The sequence below is a fragment of the Podarcis pityusensis genome (genome assembly GCF_964106645.2).
Source record: "Podarcis pityusensis genome assembly, chromosome: Z".
In the NCBI taxonomy this organism is placed as follows: domain Eukaryota; kingdom Metazoa; phylum Chordata; class Lepidosauria; order Squamata; family Lacertidae; genus Podarcis; species Podarcis pityusensis.
This window is the reverse complement of record NC_138044.1, coordinates 17,878,748-17,896,084: the sequence shown is the minus strand read 5'-3', so window position 1 is coordinate 17,896,084 and position 17,337 is coordinate 17,878,748. Positions and strand designations below refer to the sequence as shown.

Below are 17,337 nucleotides of genomic sequence, written 5' to 3'. Positions count from 1 at the left end.
AGTCTATCATCTTTCCACTGTTCTAGTTACAGGTAGGTAGCCATGCTGGTCTGCTGTAGTCAAAACAAAATAAAATAAATAATATAATAAAAAAACAACACAAAATTCTTCCAGTATCATCTTAGAGACCAACTAAGTTAGTTATTGGTATGAGCTTTTGTGTGCATCCACACTTCTTCAGATTCACTGAAACAGAAGTCACCAGACCCTTATATATAGTGAGAGGGGGGGAGGGGTACTACTCAGAAGGGTGGTGGGAATGGGTGATTGGCTGATAGATGTGGTAAATCACCCATTCCCACCACCCTTCTGAGTAGTACCCCACCCCACCCTCCCACTATATATAAGGGTCTGGTGACTTCTGTTTCAGTGTATCTGAAGAAGTGTGGATGCACACAAAAGCTCATACCAATAACTAACTTAGTTGGTATCTAAGATGCAACTGGAAGGATTATTTATTTATTTATTTATTTATTTATCTTTCCACTGTCAGCTCTCAGAAAGTTCTTCCTGATGTTTAGTTGGAATCTCCTTTCTTCTAACTTAATGTTTGATATTTTATTTTTATGTGTGTTGGAAGCTGCCCAGAGTGGCTGGGGCAACACAGCCAGATGGGTGGAGTATAAACAAATTATTATTATTATTATTATTATTATTATTATTATTATTATTTTAAGCCATTGGTTTGGTTCCTAGCCTATGGAGCAGGAGAAAACAAGCTTGCTCCATCTTGCATGTGACAGCACTTTAGATATTTGAAGATGGCTATCATATTTCATCTCTGTCTCCTCTGGGCTAATATAAACTATTTGCTGTGTGAATGGCTTTCTTTTATCTGTCAGTTTCATTGTACGCTCACGAGTTGTAGTGTTAAGAGACAGGGACGAAGACTTCCTCTATAAATGCTACACGTTATTATCTGTTTCATTTGTCTACTGCTTATAACTAGTAGCAGGGGTTTTTTTGTTCGTTCATTTTAAACGTGTTGTTCATGAAAAAATGTGCAGAGAAGTTTTCCCCTGCTCCAGTTTGCAATACATGGCATCACTCTTGGCAACAGCATTTCTTACCACCATCCCGCCCATGGTGTCGCAATGTTCTTGCTTGGGGAACACAAAAACCTGACACCAGAAGAGGAGATGAAATTAAAATAACATTCTGTCCTATCCTCAGCATGCCAAAAGAACTAGGAGACAGTTCCAGGATGGTCACTGTGCCACAGAGAAGGGGCACTCAGCTTCTTCACAGGACTTCTGAACTTTCCCCCTGCTGCATTTTCTGCCCCAGCCACAAAGCATGTCACTGGGCCTCTGTTGTGCCTTGCCAGGAAATAGTGTGGCATAGTGGTTAGAGTGCCAGATTAGGACCTGGGAGAGACCAGGGTTCAAATCCCACCCCACACACATGGCCCTAAAGCTCACTGCGTGACCTTGGGACATAACCTATGTTTCTCTCCGCTTAGCCTACCTCACAGGGTTGTTGTGGGGATTAAATTGGGAGGTGGAGCTCCTAGGAGATAAATGTGAGCTACAAAGGCAATAAAATGTAACTGAAATGTGATCTGAGCAGCCCAGGAGCAAAACCAGGTGGGAACGTTGCACAGGAAACTCCAATGCTCTTAGACTTGGATACATAGAATTGTAGAGCTGGCAAAGACCCCAAGGCATAGCTGTCAACGTCTGCCTTTTCTTAAGGGAAATTCCCTTATTCCGAATAGGATTCCTCGCAAGAAAAGGGAAAAGTTGGCAGCTATGCCCCAAGGATCATCTAGTCCAATGCAGGAACCAGAGCTATTCTTCAATGGAATGTCATTCTGAAATGGAACTGAAATGCACTTAGAGAAGCCCAGGAGCCAAAAGGCAAACTACAGTGGAAGGTGATGCAGCAAAGAGACTACACAAATACCCACTGCAGAATAAAGAGAAAGAGAACAGTATTATATTTTTAAATGGTCATATATTTTCTTTTACTTTTTCTTAAACATTTCTAATACATTTGTTCAAAATACTGGCATTTCCAGCAGATTTTTTAAAAAATTCATTTTATTTTTTTAGTGAACAATAATACACGGTAGTGATTTCACAGTAGAGCAGACCTGCAGGATAATGCTTTTGGAGTGGGGAGAGGGTGGGGAGAGGGTTGGAGGGGTTTCAACGAAAGGCCATGTTTTGTATTTTGCTTCCCCCCCCCCCCCAGAGTAGCAAGGTGCAGGGAGGGTTAGATAATTTTTCTTATATCAAAATTCACTTGTTCCAAATTGGGCGTGGGAGGGAGAAGAGATTTTGGACGGAGCCATTTCAAGAAGGCCCTTTCTCTTTCCTCCATACAGGGCTGTGTTGGTGGCTGGTTCAATCAAGAGGCATAGAACAAATTCTATAAAAGCAGAGAGAGAAACACACACCGCCTCCTCCCCCCACCCCGCTCCCCAGAAAAAGAAAACAAATCCCCCAAATAATCTAGGAATATGCAAGGGATAAAGTTACATCTGTACAAAAATAGATATTTAGCTTTATTGACGCTTTAGATATTCCGCTCACCTTCTCTCACTCTTTTTCAACATTTTCATGTTTTTGTTTTTTTCCCTGTAATCCTTTCTAAACTTTTCTTTCTTTAAAAAAAGTTATGCACTCCTTAGCGAAGGCATCATTGTCCCTAACTGATGGGAACTTATTGAGCTATTGTTCAACACACCTGCTGCTGCTGCTGCTGCTGCTGCTGCTGCTGCTGACCTCCCCCCTCTTTAAAAAAAAAAGCATCTTAAAATAGATGCAATGTTTTTCTTCCCTTTTCAAAGATCCAGTATTAGTGACCACCATGTTTTGTGGCAGCAGGAACGGGGCAGGGAAGGATGGGAGGGAGGTTCCCACGTAAAATCCCACTTGCTCCCACAAAGCAAATTTTCTTTAAAAACTTGAAGAAAATACAAGAAAGTTTCATTAAAAAAAAGAGAGATCTGAGGACACATTGGTAACACTAAGAAGTGGGTATAACATATGTATATTTGAATGGGGAGTATTTATACAGTGTATATATCTACACAACACACGTGCATAAACACACACATGTATCAACTTAAAAAAAAAAGGATTCATGCAATCTTGTTCTAGACGTGGGGACGTCACCAGCCTGTCCACCTGTCCTGGGGAAATGGGGTGTCCTCAGGTGCCCTGACCGAACACAGCCAGAGGGAAATATTAGACCCTCTGTTTGTGGCTATACCAGAATAAGTTCAGGGCAACTTTGGGCTCCCCCCCCCCCCCGGAACTGCAAAGTGAAGGATCCCAGCAGACGGAATGAGGAAAGGGGCTTTATTAAGCAGGAGTATATCCCGTAACAGGTCACACAGAATTTGCAAAGCAGGCTTCCTCAGCCTCGGCCCTACAGATGTTTTGAGACTACAATTCCCATCATCCCTGACCAATGGTCCTGCTAGCTAGGGATCATGGGAGTTGTTGGCCAAATACATCTGGCAGACTGAGGTTGAGGAAGCCTGACCAAGAGTCAACTGCTTCAACCCCCTATTATGCAGGAACCCCATCTTAAATAACCCCAGACAGGTGGCCATCCAACCTCTTGTTTAAATATCTCCAATGAAGGGGAGATCCACTACCTTTCACAGCATGGAGCTTTTTGTCAGAAGAAACGTGTAGAAGGCTTTGCTTTTTTTCACATGCTCTGGATCAGCAGTTCCAAACGTGGGTGGTACTGCCCCCACTCTCGTTTGCTGTGAGACTCCCTAGGATGCTAAAAGCCAAGGGCATGAAACCCCTTCTTCACTTCGCATTTAAAACTTTCTGCTCTTATAGCTTTCAAAGCTATTTCCTTTGGTCATGTTTTGTTTGTATTTATGATTCTGAGTTGTCACAGTTATTGGCAATAGTTATTTCTTTTCTTATAAATCAGTTACCTGTAGCAGGTGAAGGTTTGCGCATGTTTGGTAAGTCCTTATATATAAATATTTTATGGTATAAATCTCCTTCACCCTTAAAGTTTTCATTAGTAAGAATGTGTAGAAAATATTTCTCATGCAATATTCTTTGCTGTGTGTGTGTGTAATTGAGATGCCAGATTAGATCAGAGCACATATTCACTTTTGCATATATATTTAATAAATCTGCAACTAATTGCTATTGTTTTGAATTTTAGTCTTTTATTACCTTACTTTGTGAGTTGTGCAAACCGCTATTCTGAATAATGCTTTACTCACTGGGGATGAGTTAATGGAACCCAGGGGGCAGGACCCCCCCCCCCCAAGTTTAGGAACCACTGCTCTAGGAGGGCAGGGCTGTATGCAATCACAGACCAACTCAGGGCTGACCCACTGAAACTAATGGGCCTATGCTGGGTAGAACTTAACTAGAGAAGACAACCCCTGGCCATCTCCTGCAAGTCCGATACTGCAGAAGTCTATGGGACACAGTGATGCTTAATGAAACCGTTCCCTCTGTTGCTTGGAACCATCCACTTCACACCAGTAGCCCATCACTTCAAGGAAGGCACGGTCTAATTTAAAGATGGATGCTTCTGGGTAAGTGAACCTCACCCCTCCCCATTCAGGTGGGAGTGAAAAGTAGTGTTGACCTGGGCATCAGTGGATGCCATCTGATTAATGTCTCCAAAGGCTCTTTATTATGGTCTTCCATTATAACATTTTCCTTTAGAAATCAAGTATTACCTCACTGGCAATGATTTCTGACTCCTTACAGATGACTTTGACATATGGCGAAATCCCTAGCTAATACGAAATGACACAGGTGAGAAAGGTGGGTCACCTGTAGGGTCCCGTTATTATGCTAGGAGAACCTCATAAAAGCCCCAAACAGTGAAGGCAAATGCAAACAAAGGAGTCATCAGGGATGTCTGCACGTAATGTTCTACAAGTGCACAATCTCTGGGCTGTTTCCAAAGTTGCGCTGAGTAACCTGTCCCATTGGTGCAAGAATTTTCACCCGTGTAATGGGGCTTTTCCCACTCTCCTCCCCCCTTTGTGTCGCTAAATCTGTTTTAGGGGGTCCCCCCTACCTCCTGAAGCGCATCTGGGGAGAGTGGGGGTGAAGTCTTGTTGCCTGAGCAGAAACCCTGGTGCTGATAGATACGACTCTGCATACAGAGCAATACACTGGTAACATTATTCACACGCAGAGTTTAGTGAGTGTACAGTATGTTTATGCAGCAGTTGAGCTGAACAGACCAACAAACTACGCACTCTTTCACACAGGGACACTCATACAGCTTGTATGCTGAATGCAGGTAATGTGTGAACAAGCACACTAAAGTCCATTGATTCAAGGCTGCAGGGGTCAACCTCTGCAGGGCTTTGGGCATGACCTCTGCCATGATTGAAAATGCAGGTGGTGGCCCCAAACTGTAAGATGCAAGTGGCCTTCTGGTGCAGATTGCTTGAAGAATCAGAAACTGCCCTATGGCTCCCAGTGCTTTTAAAACTGGAAGGGTACGCACAAAGCCACATCATTCTGGCACAATATTCATCATTGGTACTCACAAACAGAGCTGGATCAGGGAAGGCATACCCTAATACACTCCAGTGAATAGCAAAGACCAAACCGGATGCAGTGGAAAGATTCTCACAAATACCCTGAGCCAAAATAAAACTCTTAAATGAATGTTGGAGGCTTAGAACTCCAAATGAAGTGTCCCTCTTTTTCTTATTTTGCTCTCAAAGAGTTTGGACATTGGGTTCTTCAGACCTGACCCTGAAATTCAGCTGCCACAAAGCAAATCAGAGGGCAGGTGTTAAAGGATGTTGCTCTGGCTCAATGACTGAGCTCGCAAGACAGAGCAGGAAAGGAAGGCAGTCAGCTACCAAGACCTCAAGGGAACTGAATGATATTGTGTTCCAAGGAACACATTTCTTTTCTATTTGATACCCTCTGGAATGAGTGTTTTGTTGGCAAAGGGTTTCCAGAGGGGAAATTGGTTGAGGTGGCATTTCCAAGGATCTTCTCCCCTCCCATCTTGCCTGCTGCAATCAGCCACATTTTTCGGCTGGTGGGGGGGGGGAGTGGTGGCTTTGCAAATAGGTCTTCTGAAATCCTAGGGCAGACTCTTGGGAGCATGGAAGGATGGATGGGAGAATGGGTGCCAAGGGCGTAAAGGAAAGCAGGGAGAGAGAACGAGAAAGGATTTGGTGAAGAAGAGGAAAAGAATAATCAGGATGCAGTGATATCAGAAGGCATCTATTTAAGGGCCAGCTTAAAGTGGCAACAGGGCCTGCTGAGTGTTGCAGAATATTTATAGAACATGCAAGGCGTATATATATATATATATATGCAAATGAGCATCTCAGGGAACCTCCTGGGTCTGAGCCATCTACACACTTCACTCTTGGCCTGGACCAAACTTGCTAATTAATTGCCACTTCCCTCTACAAAATTGCTGGAAATCTAGTCCAGCATCCCGTTCCCTGAGACACGATTCCAAGCAGGTGTTTGAAACCCTAAGGACTTGGTGTTGTTATTAAAATTGCCCACCTAGGGTTCAGTGTCTGCCTGACTGCCTGCCAGGGATTGCTTGATGCACTTGGAACACTGCTGGGTTATCAAGGCCAGTTTTAAAAAACGGCAACAGAGAGTGCTGATATTAACAGAGGTGAGTGTTGTTTTTTAAGGGAGTTGGGTGGGGGAATCCCACTGAAAACAGACAAGGGGAAAGTGCTTAGAGGACTTGCAGCATTGACTGCCACAGCTTTAAAGCAGCCTTTGTGCATTTCGGCTGGTTTTGCAGTTTGAGCGGCTCACTCAGTTACCAAGAGAAAGTCATCTTTGGACGAAAAGCAAAGAAAATGGCCACACACACACACACGCCATGCGCAGAACAAGAATGACCTGTGCTGTACAGCCCAAATCCATAACCCTTCCCACACAATTTACAGATGGCTTCAGAACAAGGTCGGGCAAAAGGTAGCTCTGGATCCGCAGACAGGCAATTGGATTTGAAACTGTAAGGACTAGAAACTTGCTCTCTTAAAAAAAAATATCCACCAAATTTGCAGCAAACTGACAAGAGTTTTTGACACCTGGAGGTCTTAAGAACTGAAAGTATCACCCTTCTGAATTAGGACACCGGAAAGGTGTGGTGATGAGAAGTGGGGTTTTATGAGAAAGTTCTTGTGACCTTGGTTCTGGTGCTGCTTACAAACCGCTGGGCTGAGCACATGCACAAAGTGGGCACCCTGTTCCTTAATTCTTAGAACATGTCTTCCCACCTGAGTCACTGGTGCAAAGCCCACCCAGCCCAGTGCTAGAAAACCTGGACCCCATTTCCCTTTTGAGATGCTAAGAGAGCAATTTTTTGCTTTCTTTCGTTGCAGCTTGGAGGCAGGTAAAACAACAAATAGGATTTGTGGGGTTGGAAGGGACCCCAACCCCTGCAAAGGCTTCCATTCTCCAAAATGTCCGTCTGCAACGAAGCAAATTAAATTCCCACACACGGCAACAAGTGTGTGTGTGTTTGTGTGTTGGGGGAGCTGACAACCAAAACCACACACGTGAGGCAGATAAGTTTGTGCGAGGCAGGGGGTGGGCTCAGATTTACAGCTTGCTATGAAATCCACCTAGGCCTGTGGAAACAGTGGTGGTGGTGGAGGAGGAGGAAAGTGAACAGCGGTGGGGGCAGGGTGCATTTTCGCACATTCAAAAAAATCAACAACAGCCATTTTTGCCTCTGCACCTGTGAGAGGGACAGCAAACGGCTATTGTCAGATCCCCGAGATGCACAGAGAGAGCGTGAGAAACGGCTGAAGGGTTGAGTCAACGGTGTCACAGAAGGAAGATGGTAGGCTGCCTCTCGCACATGCCAGGAAGAAACGGGGGCACACGTTGGCAGTAGAAGGGGAGGCGTGGTGGTGGTGGCATCGGCGAGCCCGCCGGGCAGGAGAAGAAATGGGACCAACCCCGTCTGCTTTCTTTAAGTCATTTGGTGGGGAGCCTCCAGCATCTCCATCAGGAAGGTGTCGATGGGAGTGTCCCCTATTAGCTTGAAGAAGAAGAGGTGCTCCAGGCATTTGAGGCCAATGGACCGGAGGGCAGGGAGGCGGAGCAAAAGCTTGGCGAACCTAGAAACGTAATAGAAAGACAGATGGCAATTAAGGGCACGGGAAGAGGCAATCACAGCAACACAGCCATGTGAATGTTGACACTGCCTGGCAGTGGCTCTCAAGGGCTTCTGGCCCAGGGTCTTTCCAGCTGGGATCTTCTGCATGCGAAGCAGATTCTCTACCCCTGAGCTACAGCCCCTTCCCCTGAAAATAAAGTAAAATTCTAGTTCTCATGGTTTCAGATCCTCCAAGTGCCCCTGTTTTCCAGGGACAGACCCCATTTACAGAAGACATCCTGGTTTGATTCCGGAATGTCCCCTTTTTCCTTAGCGCACTCCTAATGTTGGAAGGCATGGAGTTATGTGGCCTGCATGTCAAGGAGGTAAGTAACTATGCAACCTTTAGAAGACACCTGGAAGTTTATTTTAATGCTTAATGTTTTATTATGCTTTTATATGTGTTGGAAGCCACCCAAAGTGGCTGGGGCAATCCAGTCAGATGGGTGGGGTATAAAAAAATAATATTATTATTTTTATGGAATAGGACTTCCCTATTTTCATCGGAGAAATGTTGGAGCGGATGTCATTCTGACTTAAGGGATTGAACCTGTGACCACCAGTTCCACATAACAAATATTTATGGGAGCCCCCCACCCCACCCCACTTCTTTTCCATTGGTAGCCCCCGCTTGCAAAATCTGGGGCTTCCAATGTGTGTCAGAACCAAAATCACTAATGGGGGGAAAGGAAAACAGTGGAGGGGAGGCCTGAATTTGTGCTTGCATCCCCCCCCCGCCCACCTCCCCTCCAAATGCTGAGTTGGCAAAGTACACCTCCGAGATGGAAGCCAGGAAAATACAAATCAAACCCTGCCACTCTCTTCCTCCCCCAGAGGAAAACCTAGAAAGTTTCGCTTTTAAACTAAACCAGATGATGGATGTTCAAGGAGCATTTTAACCATGAAAGAGCTGACTCGGAGGACAGCAGGGATAAAGGAAGCCCAAGGATGGGAGGCGGATTTCAGTTTGGAAGAGGAAAGCTTCCTAGGACCACATGTCTACTGCTGTGCCAGAGGAATGTGTCTTATGCTGACCCATCTAGCTCAATATTGTCCACACTGACTGGCAGCAGTGGATCTCCAGGGTTTCAGGCAGGGAGTCTTTCGCAACCCTACCTGGAAATACTGCCAATGACTGAACCTGAAACTATCCAAATGCAAAGCATTTTCCCATTGAGCTATCACCCTTCCCCTGAACATACTAGCCCTAATGATTGTGAAGAACAGGCTGAATTAAATAGGAACCTAGGGATCTGCCTTATACGGAATCATATCACCGGTCCACACTGAGTGGTATTTGCTCTTCAGGATTTCAGACAGGCACAGATTCAAAGACTCACCTCCCGGGCTGGTCAGGGTATTTCTGTTTACAGTAGGCCTCAAGTGACGCATACACTTTCTCGCGCAGGGCCTCGACTTCAGCAGGATTGGAAAGCCCTTTTGAGTCTGCAGTGGGACAGATGAAAGGCCTTGAAATCTGGGCAAAGGTAGAGGGCTAGAAGCACACACATTTTAAAGCTGAGGAAAGGAATATCTTGAGGACTGGAGGCATGCACATTTTAAGGAGTGAGGGGATATTTTAAAACTGGGGAAAGGCTTTCCTGAGGACTAGAGGCACACATGTTTCAAGGGAGACACTTTCTTTTTGTAATCAGCAGGTGAATTCAGCTCTGAAGACCAATTCGGTTCTTAACAGGCTTTGGAAAGTAGATATACCATCCATTTCAGGGATAGAGTCGTAATCTGAAACTCGAGGTTGTGTAGGGGGAGTGGGAGGAGGAAAGCAGAAACAGGCTTGAGAGGATTAAGTTATTCCTAAAGCATATTTCCTGCAGCACCACTCCACTCAGTGGATTTTATAACTTTGCAAATCCAATTACTATGAATACATACAGGTTTGGGAGTCTGATTAACCCAGTGAGTGTTCTGGTCTTGAAAGGAAGTGCCCCACAGGAATCAAAGAATCATGGAGTCAGGAGGGACCCCTAAGGATCATCTAATTCAACCAACCCCCTGCAGGAATACTGCTCACAGCCACCCCTGGGTGGGCTTGAACCACCAACCTTCTGGTTAACAGCCCATCATATGGACCTATTGTGCCACAGGAGGCTTAAGAGGGCCTGAGGAGCAACATGTTAGTGACATTCCAAAGATGGTTGTAACACCAACATTTTTCCCTCGGCAAGTCAACATTTCTTGACTTGGCTTGCTCAACACTGGTGGAAGTGCAACAGCAGGGATCATTTAGTTTGCAACTGAAGCCTTAACTTTGCTCATGTTAAAATCAGCTATGTTGTGAACCGCCCTGTGGTCTTTAGATGACAGGCAGTATTCAAATTATAAAAATTATAATCATAATTATCATAGCTAATGGGGATGCAAGGCGGTGTTGCTTAGCAACCAGGCTGGGCACAGTGTACCCTGATCGGCTGCGTAGTTCTGAGGGAGTTTTTCCTCTGTATGTTTGGTTGAATGTCTCCTTGTCAGGTACAAGGACTGAACTAAGAAAGACAAAACCTCTCTGTTCCTTTCTCCTGAAATGATACAGTACTTTTTGTTAGTTTTCCGCAGAGCTGTTTTTCCAGAAAAAGAGGTGACGGAACTCACCATGAGCGCCTCCTTTGTTCTCTTATAATGGCAATGGTGCCCACCTGAGAGGTGCTGGAAAGAAACCCTGGTTTCCCCCTCAATAAAGTGTTACCAATATATCTTGTCTCTCCTTTATTCAAGTGCCTTTGCTGAGGAGTGAGCAAGCAGTGTGTCCAGACTGCAGTCAAGAGAGGAACCATATCAGCATTCTTAAACTCAGATTTGGTTCCCCTCCAGAGCAGCCTCCCTGTTCCTGGAGCCCTGAGGGGAGACTTCTGATACCAGAACTCTCATGGCTGGTCCACAGATTCCTTGGGGGCTCAGGAGAGCCCAGAGGAGAGATCTGCACAGCTGGAAACCCCCATGATTGCAAAGGAGCCACAGTCTGCAGCAGAAGGCACCGGCCCTTTCGCTGGTCAGGGCAGCACTCAGCAGGTGGATTCCCCCCGCCAATCAACAACCACCTCACCCTGCTGTAAAACTCAGCTGCTTGCTCTGGAACCTTGCTATGGCAACCTGGATATTTGGCCCAGCTCCAGGAACACAATCCGTAGCCCTGAACTCACCCTTTCATCTCCTTCCGAGGTGATGACCATGACCGTGGCCTCTGCCTGCGGAACCAGGAATAGCTAGCTACTCCTTTTTTTTTTTTTTTTGGGTAATGTTATTACATTTATATCCCATCTTTCCTCTAAGAAGCCCAAGGTGGCATACATAGTTCTCCTCCTCCTCATCTTAAACACACAACAACCCTATGATTTAGGGTAGGCTGAGAGTGCATGACTGGCCCAAGGTCACCCAGGAAGCTTCATGGCTGAGTGGGGATTCAAACCCTGGTCTCCCAGGATCTAGTCCAATACTCTAACCACTACACCGCGCTGACTCTCCTTGCTTGGGCCATCACTCCTCCTTGGGGGTCAGCATCCCCAATGGTTTGTGGCACCTGCTCCCAGGGTATTCCTTCTTGCTCTCTCCTAGGAACTAGTCTGTTCACTTAGATCTGGCCTCAGAGGCCCTGCTCTGGGTTCCCCCACCCCTCAACCCTGAGATAAGTGGGGCGGCCTGTGGCCCATGAAAACGAAGCCTCCCTCTAACTCAGAGTGGAAACCTCAATTGAAAAGGGGTCCCCTATCCTGCAAGGACAACCGAACCTACCAGGGTTGAAGAGGACAATGGCTCGGAGACACCCCAGTTCTGTTTTATCCATCTGCATATCTCTCATTTTTGATACGAGTTCTGTCAATACTCTGCAAATAATAAATAATAATAATAATAATAATACAGTCACTTTAAAGACTTCTGAGCATGTGTTCATCTATTTGCTTTCAGCAACCCCCTTGAAATTTTGGCATTTTAAGCCAAGTCTAGCTCAGACTTCCTTTGACTAGTCTCTTCATATTCTCCCTTTCAGCAGCCAATGGCATGACTTGAAACGCTTGTATTTTCAAGCCTGCTGTTTACTCAGATCATCCTGCTCAAACAGTTAGGTCATCAAGCAGGAGACCCTCTTACGGGTGCCACACACCCTGAATTCAGTGAGCACTCAGGGCAGAGCTTTCAGTGTGGCAGCACTTTGGAAAATATTCCCCTTGGAAATTAGGATGGGGCCAACAATATGTTCTTTCAGGTGCCTCCTTGCGAGTTTATTTTCCCCAGTCAGCCAGGCATCTTCAGGGTTACATTGTTGGCTATTGTTCATGCTAGTTTTAAAGACGGACCCAATGTTTCCTTTCTTTGTATAATATTTTCAAATGGTGGTGGTTTACAAATCCTTCAGATTCTGTCCTTTTGCAAACTGCTTAGAGGCTTCCTGTTGAGGAAGTGGCATACAATTTCTCTTAAAATAATATTCGTCTTAAACACAGCACAGCATCCAACAACCTTGTTCAGTTAATATTGGCACTTGCACAACAGAACTTTCCCTCCCACTCCTCTCCCTGCATGCACCCTCCACCCAATTCCCTCTCCTCTCCCTGCATGCACCCCCCCCACCCAGTTCTGCTCTGGAAGGTTGGGAGAACCCCAGAACAGACTTAGAATTTCCATTGCACTAGCAGAAATCCTTGCTCTAACAGAACACAGGACTTAACACTAATCTGGATACAAGCCAGCAACCCTAGCTTGGTTTTGGTTTGAAGAGCAATTGATTCAATTTGGGGGTGGGTAGAGAAAAGAAGAAGAGTGAAGTAATCAAAACTGAAGCTGTGATCCCTTATTCACCTTCCCCACCCCCCATGGCCCCGAATCCTCACCCTTCCTGATCTCCAAACAGTTTTCTCTCACCTGTCAAAGATGGCACCAACGCCTGCACTGTGAGCACTGTTCCGATGGACGTGGAGACCTGTGGCAAGGAGGATCCCATCTTTCACAGCTATGGACCGGTGTGAGAAGGAGGCAATGAGCAACTCATTCCAACCTGCAGTGAAATAAATGGAGAGGAGGCTGTGAAGTCTACTAGAACAGATCACGAGATAAAACTTTGTCCAAAAACCTTTCGGCCCCTTTTTAGAGATACAATCTGAGTAAAGTGGTGATGCTTAGAATAACAGAATTGCAGAGTTGGAAGGGATCCCGAAGGGTCCAACCTGCTGTAGTGCACTAATCCCAAATAAAGAATCCCTAACAGGTAGCCATCCAACCTCTGCTTAAAAACCTCCAAAGAAGTAGAGTCCACCAGACAACTTAAAAACTATGAGGCTGTATCCAAGCGTTAGTCCTAATCAGAGCAGACCACTGAAATCCATGGACCCAAGGTAGCCTTGTCCATGAATTTCAGTGGATCCGCTCTGACTATGACTAACATTAAATACAACCCATTACGACAGGTGTGTGGAACTTTTGCTGAACTACAAATCCCATTAGGCCCAGCAAGTGTGACCAGGGATGATGATGGGCATTGAGATATCTGGAGGGTAAAAGATTCCCAACACCTGCAATATGGCTCCAGGATGGGATGGTTTTACAGGAGAATTTAAAACAATTAAAATTTTAGCAAAACTTCTCTTGATTCTTATGGATGAGTTAATGCTATCCTACTGATTTCTGGAAAACAAATAGATGCTGACCAGGAAGAATAATCATCTCTCAAAACCTCACTAGTTATTGTCCCATTGTCCCATTTAAGGCCACATCAACACCATACATTTAAAGAACTTTGATACTACTTTAAATGGCTTCCCCAAAAAATTTCTGGAAGCTGCAGTTTCTTAAGAGTACTGAGAGTTATTAACAGAGCCCTATCCACCTGCTGAAAGTGGGACAGGCATGTAACGCCAAAATCACATGCAGTCATACCTCATGTTACGGACGCTTCAGGTTATGTGTTTTCAGGTTGCGGACCATGGGAAACCCAGAAGTACTGGAACAGGTTACTTCCTGGTTTCGCCGCTCACACATGCACAGAAGCGCTAAATCATGCTTCACGCATGTGCAGAAGCGCCAAATCGTGCCTGCGCAGATGCAGCGCTTCAGGATGCGAACGCTGTGGGTTGTGGACGTGCCTCCGTCACGGATTATGTCCGCAACCCGAGGTTCCACTGTATAATCAAAACACATCGGGTGCCCCCTTTCTATTATTAATATTTTTTACTTTTTTGCCAGGTGAGTAAAGCTGAATGCACACAAGTTAAATCAGCGTAAGTTGCAAATTACATGTATCTTAGTGCTTCAAACGTATGGCGTGAATGTGGCCTAGATCAGGGCTTTGCCCTCCGTGCAGCTAGCACAGGGGATGCCCCCTGAAGCCATGAGCCATACTGAATTCCGTTCGTGCTAGAGGCACACGTGACACCAGCCACCTCTTTTAGCTAGGTTTTAACACGTCAATATTTCATGGGCAGGTGCTCTCCGCAGGCCACTCAATAATACATAAAGCCATTTGTTTGAAAGACTTTGAGGGGGTCAGCTGAGGCCTTTCCTGATAAAGACACTGGCAGGTTCCACTTGGGTGCAACCGATGAGCTCACACCAGCTCGCCAAGTCAGCATTTTGCCTCCAGTGGTACACCATCCCACTCCCACTCTGGTGATCAAGCAAGTCCGTAATGAAATGCTTCCCTTCTCGACAAGCTGGGTGGCCACTGAAGGTTTGGGGGTCTCTGTGTTGCAAGGGATTCTGGACCAAAAAAAATCAGACTCGTAGGGTTGGAAATGATCCCAAGGGTCATGTGGTCCATTTCCCTGCAATGCAAGAATTTCAACTAAAGAATTCAGGGCAGATGACCACCCAGACTCTGCTTAAAAACCACCAATGAAGGAGAGCCCACCATCTTCCGAGGGAGTCCGTTCCAGAGTCTAAAAGCTCTTACTGTCAGAAAGTTCTTCCTGATGTTTAGTCGGAATCTCCTTTCTTGCAATTTGAATCCATTGGTTCGAGTTCTGCCCTTTGGAGAAGCTGAAAACAAGCTTGCTCCATCTTCCATGTGACAGCCCTTTAGATATTTGAAGACGGCTATCATATCTCCTCTCATTCTCCTCTTCCCCATGCTAAATAGACCGAACTCCCTGAACTGTGTTTGTCCTGCTGCTCTGTGTATACAGTCATACCTCAGGTTACAGACACTTCAGAGTCTGTTTTTTCAGGTTACGGACTGCCGAAACCTGGAAGTACCAGAACGGGTTCCTTCCAGGTTTCGGCGGTTGTGCATGTGCAGAAGCGCTAAATCGTGCTTTGCGCATGTGCAGAAGCGCCGAGTCGCAACCTGCAAGTGCACAGATGCGCCGCTGCGGGTTGCAGGCACTGCGGGTTGCAAATGTTTATCCCGCATGGATCACATTCGCAACCTAAGCGTCCACTGTATAGAGATGCATGTTACACAACACCGGATTGTATGCAATGTTAGCCCTACTGACAGTAGACCCAAACAGATGGAATGGTGCTCCAAGGATAACTTGGGACGCTTTCAAAGCACATGCTGGCAATCTCTCAGAAATTCTTTAGCTGTAAATCCTGCAATGCAGGGGGTTAGACTAGTTGGCCCTCTACAACTGATTCTTTTAAATATATTTTAAATATTGATATCTTTTAAAGCATTATGATACTGCTTCAAACAGTCATGGCTTCCCCCCGAAATAATTCTGGGAGATGCAGTTTGTCCCTGTTCTTCCTCCTGGAGCTACAATTCCCAAAGCGGCTTAACAACCCATCCCTCTTTGCAGGGAACTCTGGGAACTGTAGCTCTGGGAAGTGAAGGGGCTCTTTTAACAACTCAGCAACCTTCACAAACTACAGTTCCCGGGATTCTTGGCCAGGAGCCTGATTAGCCAGTCCTAATAATATTATATTAGTAATGTTTTTAAATAGTGTTTCATTGCATACATACTGCTGATATTTTATGAGATGTCAGCATGGTAGGATTGGGTCAAGAGACTAGGGAGTGTGCCTCCAGGGGTGAAGCCAAACTGCTGCATTAGCAGGACCAAAGTGGCCTCTCCGGGGCACAAGCCTGGGCAGTGTGTATGGAGGTCCTGGGCTGCCCACATGACATGACCCCACTCTCACTGATGTGGTTCAAAGGAAAGCAGAGCAATACATTTGGCACCAACTTGGCTGCAGGAGTTGCCCAAAGGAGGCGTACAAGGTGCAATACAACCGCCTTAGGGACTCCACTCCAGACTTGTGTAGGGGTTTACATTTCCTGAAAGTGCTCCACAAGGCAGTGGAGGTTTAGGATCAGAGTTTTCCTTCTCTCCTACATGGGCTCCCTTCCCAGGTTGGGAAGCCCCATCTGCCACTCTCTTCCCTCTAGAGCACATGCAGAAACCACCTTCTTGACTGTTGGACTCACTATTGGTCTCGTCTGCTCAATCTGCTGGAGCCTGTCTTTAACTTTTATAAATAATTTTTTCTGTATTTTTTTAAATATTGTTTTAAATGCTGTAATCCACCCTGGCACCTTTTGCTGAAGGATGGGGCAACAAGGAAGCAAACATGTTGATGCATTAGCCACCTTGAGGTACTTGAGCTGCAAGCAGGACAGAATTTTCTTAGAAAACAAAGGCAGAAAATGCACCATGAATCTTACAAATGACCTGCAAGACACAACACTGGTGGCTTTAGAGCAGTGGTTCCCAAACTTTTTCAGGCCACTGGTACCTTGGATCCAGAAACTCATTTCCCTGCAAAAACTTACCCTGCAAAAAGCATTATTCAGAAGAGCAGTTTGCAGGATTATAACACAACAAAATTCAAAACAGTATTAACCAGTTGCAAATTTGTTCAAAATTCAATTAAAACTATTTAGCTGAATGAATGTAACAAAACTGACTGACTTGATCCAGTGATACCAGCTTTTCAAAGTCTGACAGTCATTTAGCAAAAGTCTTAGATGCCACATTTAGTAACTCCTTCACCATTGGAGGTAAAGTCTTAATGTGAAAGGTGGGCCTGATACTGATAATGGGATACCACCTCCCCAATATCTGGTTGAAAGTCATTTTTAAAACAGTTACATTTTATTAAATTTCCAAAAAAAATCACACATGCACTCCGATGCATAATATTTTTTTCTTTTCTTTTGTTGAATTCCCACCCCGTTTTCCATGGTGCTTTTTAAAATTTCTCCCCCTTGCTGCACCCTATATTCTCTCTCTTATACCAACAATACAATAATCTCTAATTCCTTCTATTGCTCATAAT

General features: G+C 45.3%; 1 protein-coding gene across 7 annotated transcripts in view; it reads right to left on the bottom strand.

Moving 5' to 3' along the window:
• Positions 1-2,745: 2,745 nt before the first annotated feature.
• RXRA (retinoid X receptor alpha) overlaps positions 2,746-17,337 on the bottom strand; it is a 129,240-nt gene continuing 114,648 nt past the window's right edge. For 6 of the 7 annotated variants that reach the window (XM_080989861.1, XM_080989862.1, XM_080989864.1 and 3 more), the window contains 4 exons: positions 12,985-13,117; positions 11,857-11,948; positions 9,453-9,558; positions 2,746-8,074 (listed from right to left, as the gene is read on the bottom strand). In XM_080989861.1, coding sequence (XP_080845987.1) covers positions 7,927-8,074; positions 9,453-9,558; positions 11,857-11,948; positions 12,985-13,117 — 479 coding nt within the window. In that variant the 3' untranslated portion in view covers positions 2,746-7,926. The remainder of the gene's footprint in view (positions 8,075-9,452; positions 9,559-11,856; positions 11,949-12,984; positions 13,118-17,337) is intronic. The other variant, XR_013981403.1, reaches the window with a different exon arrangement.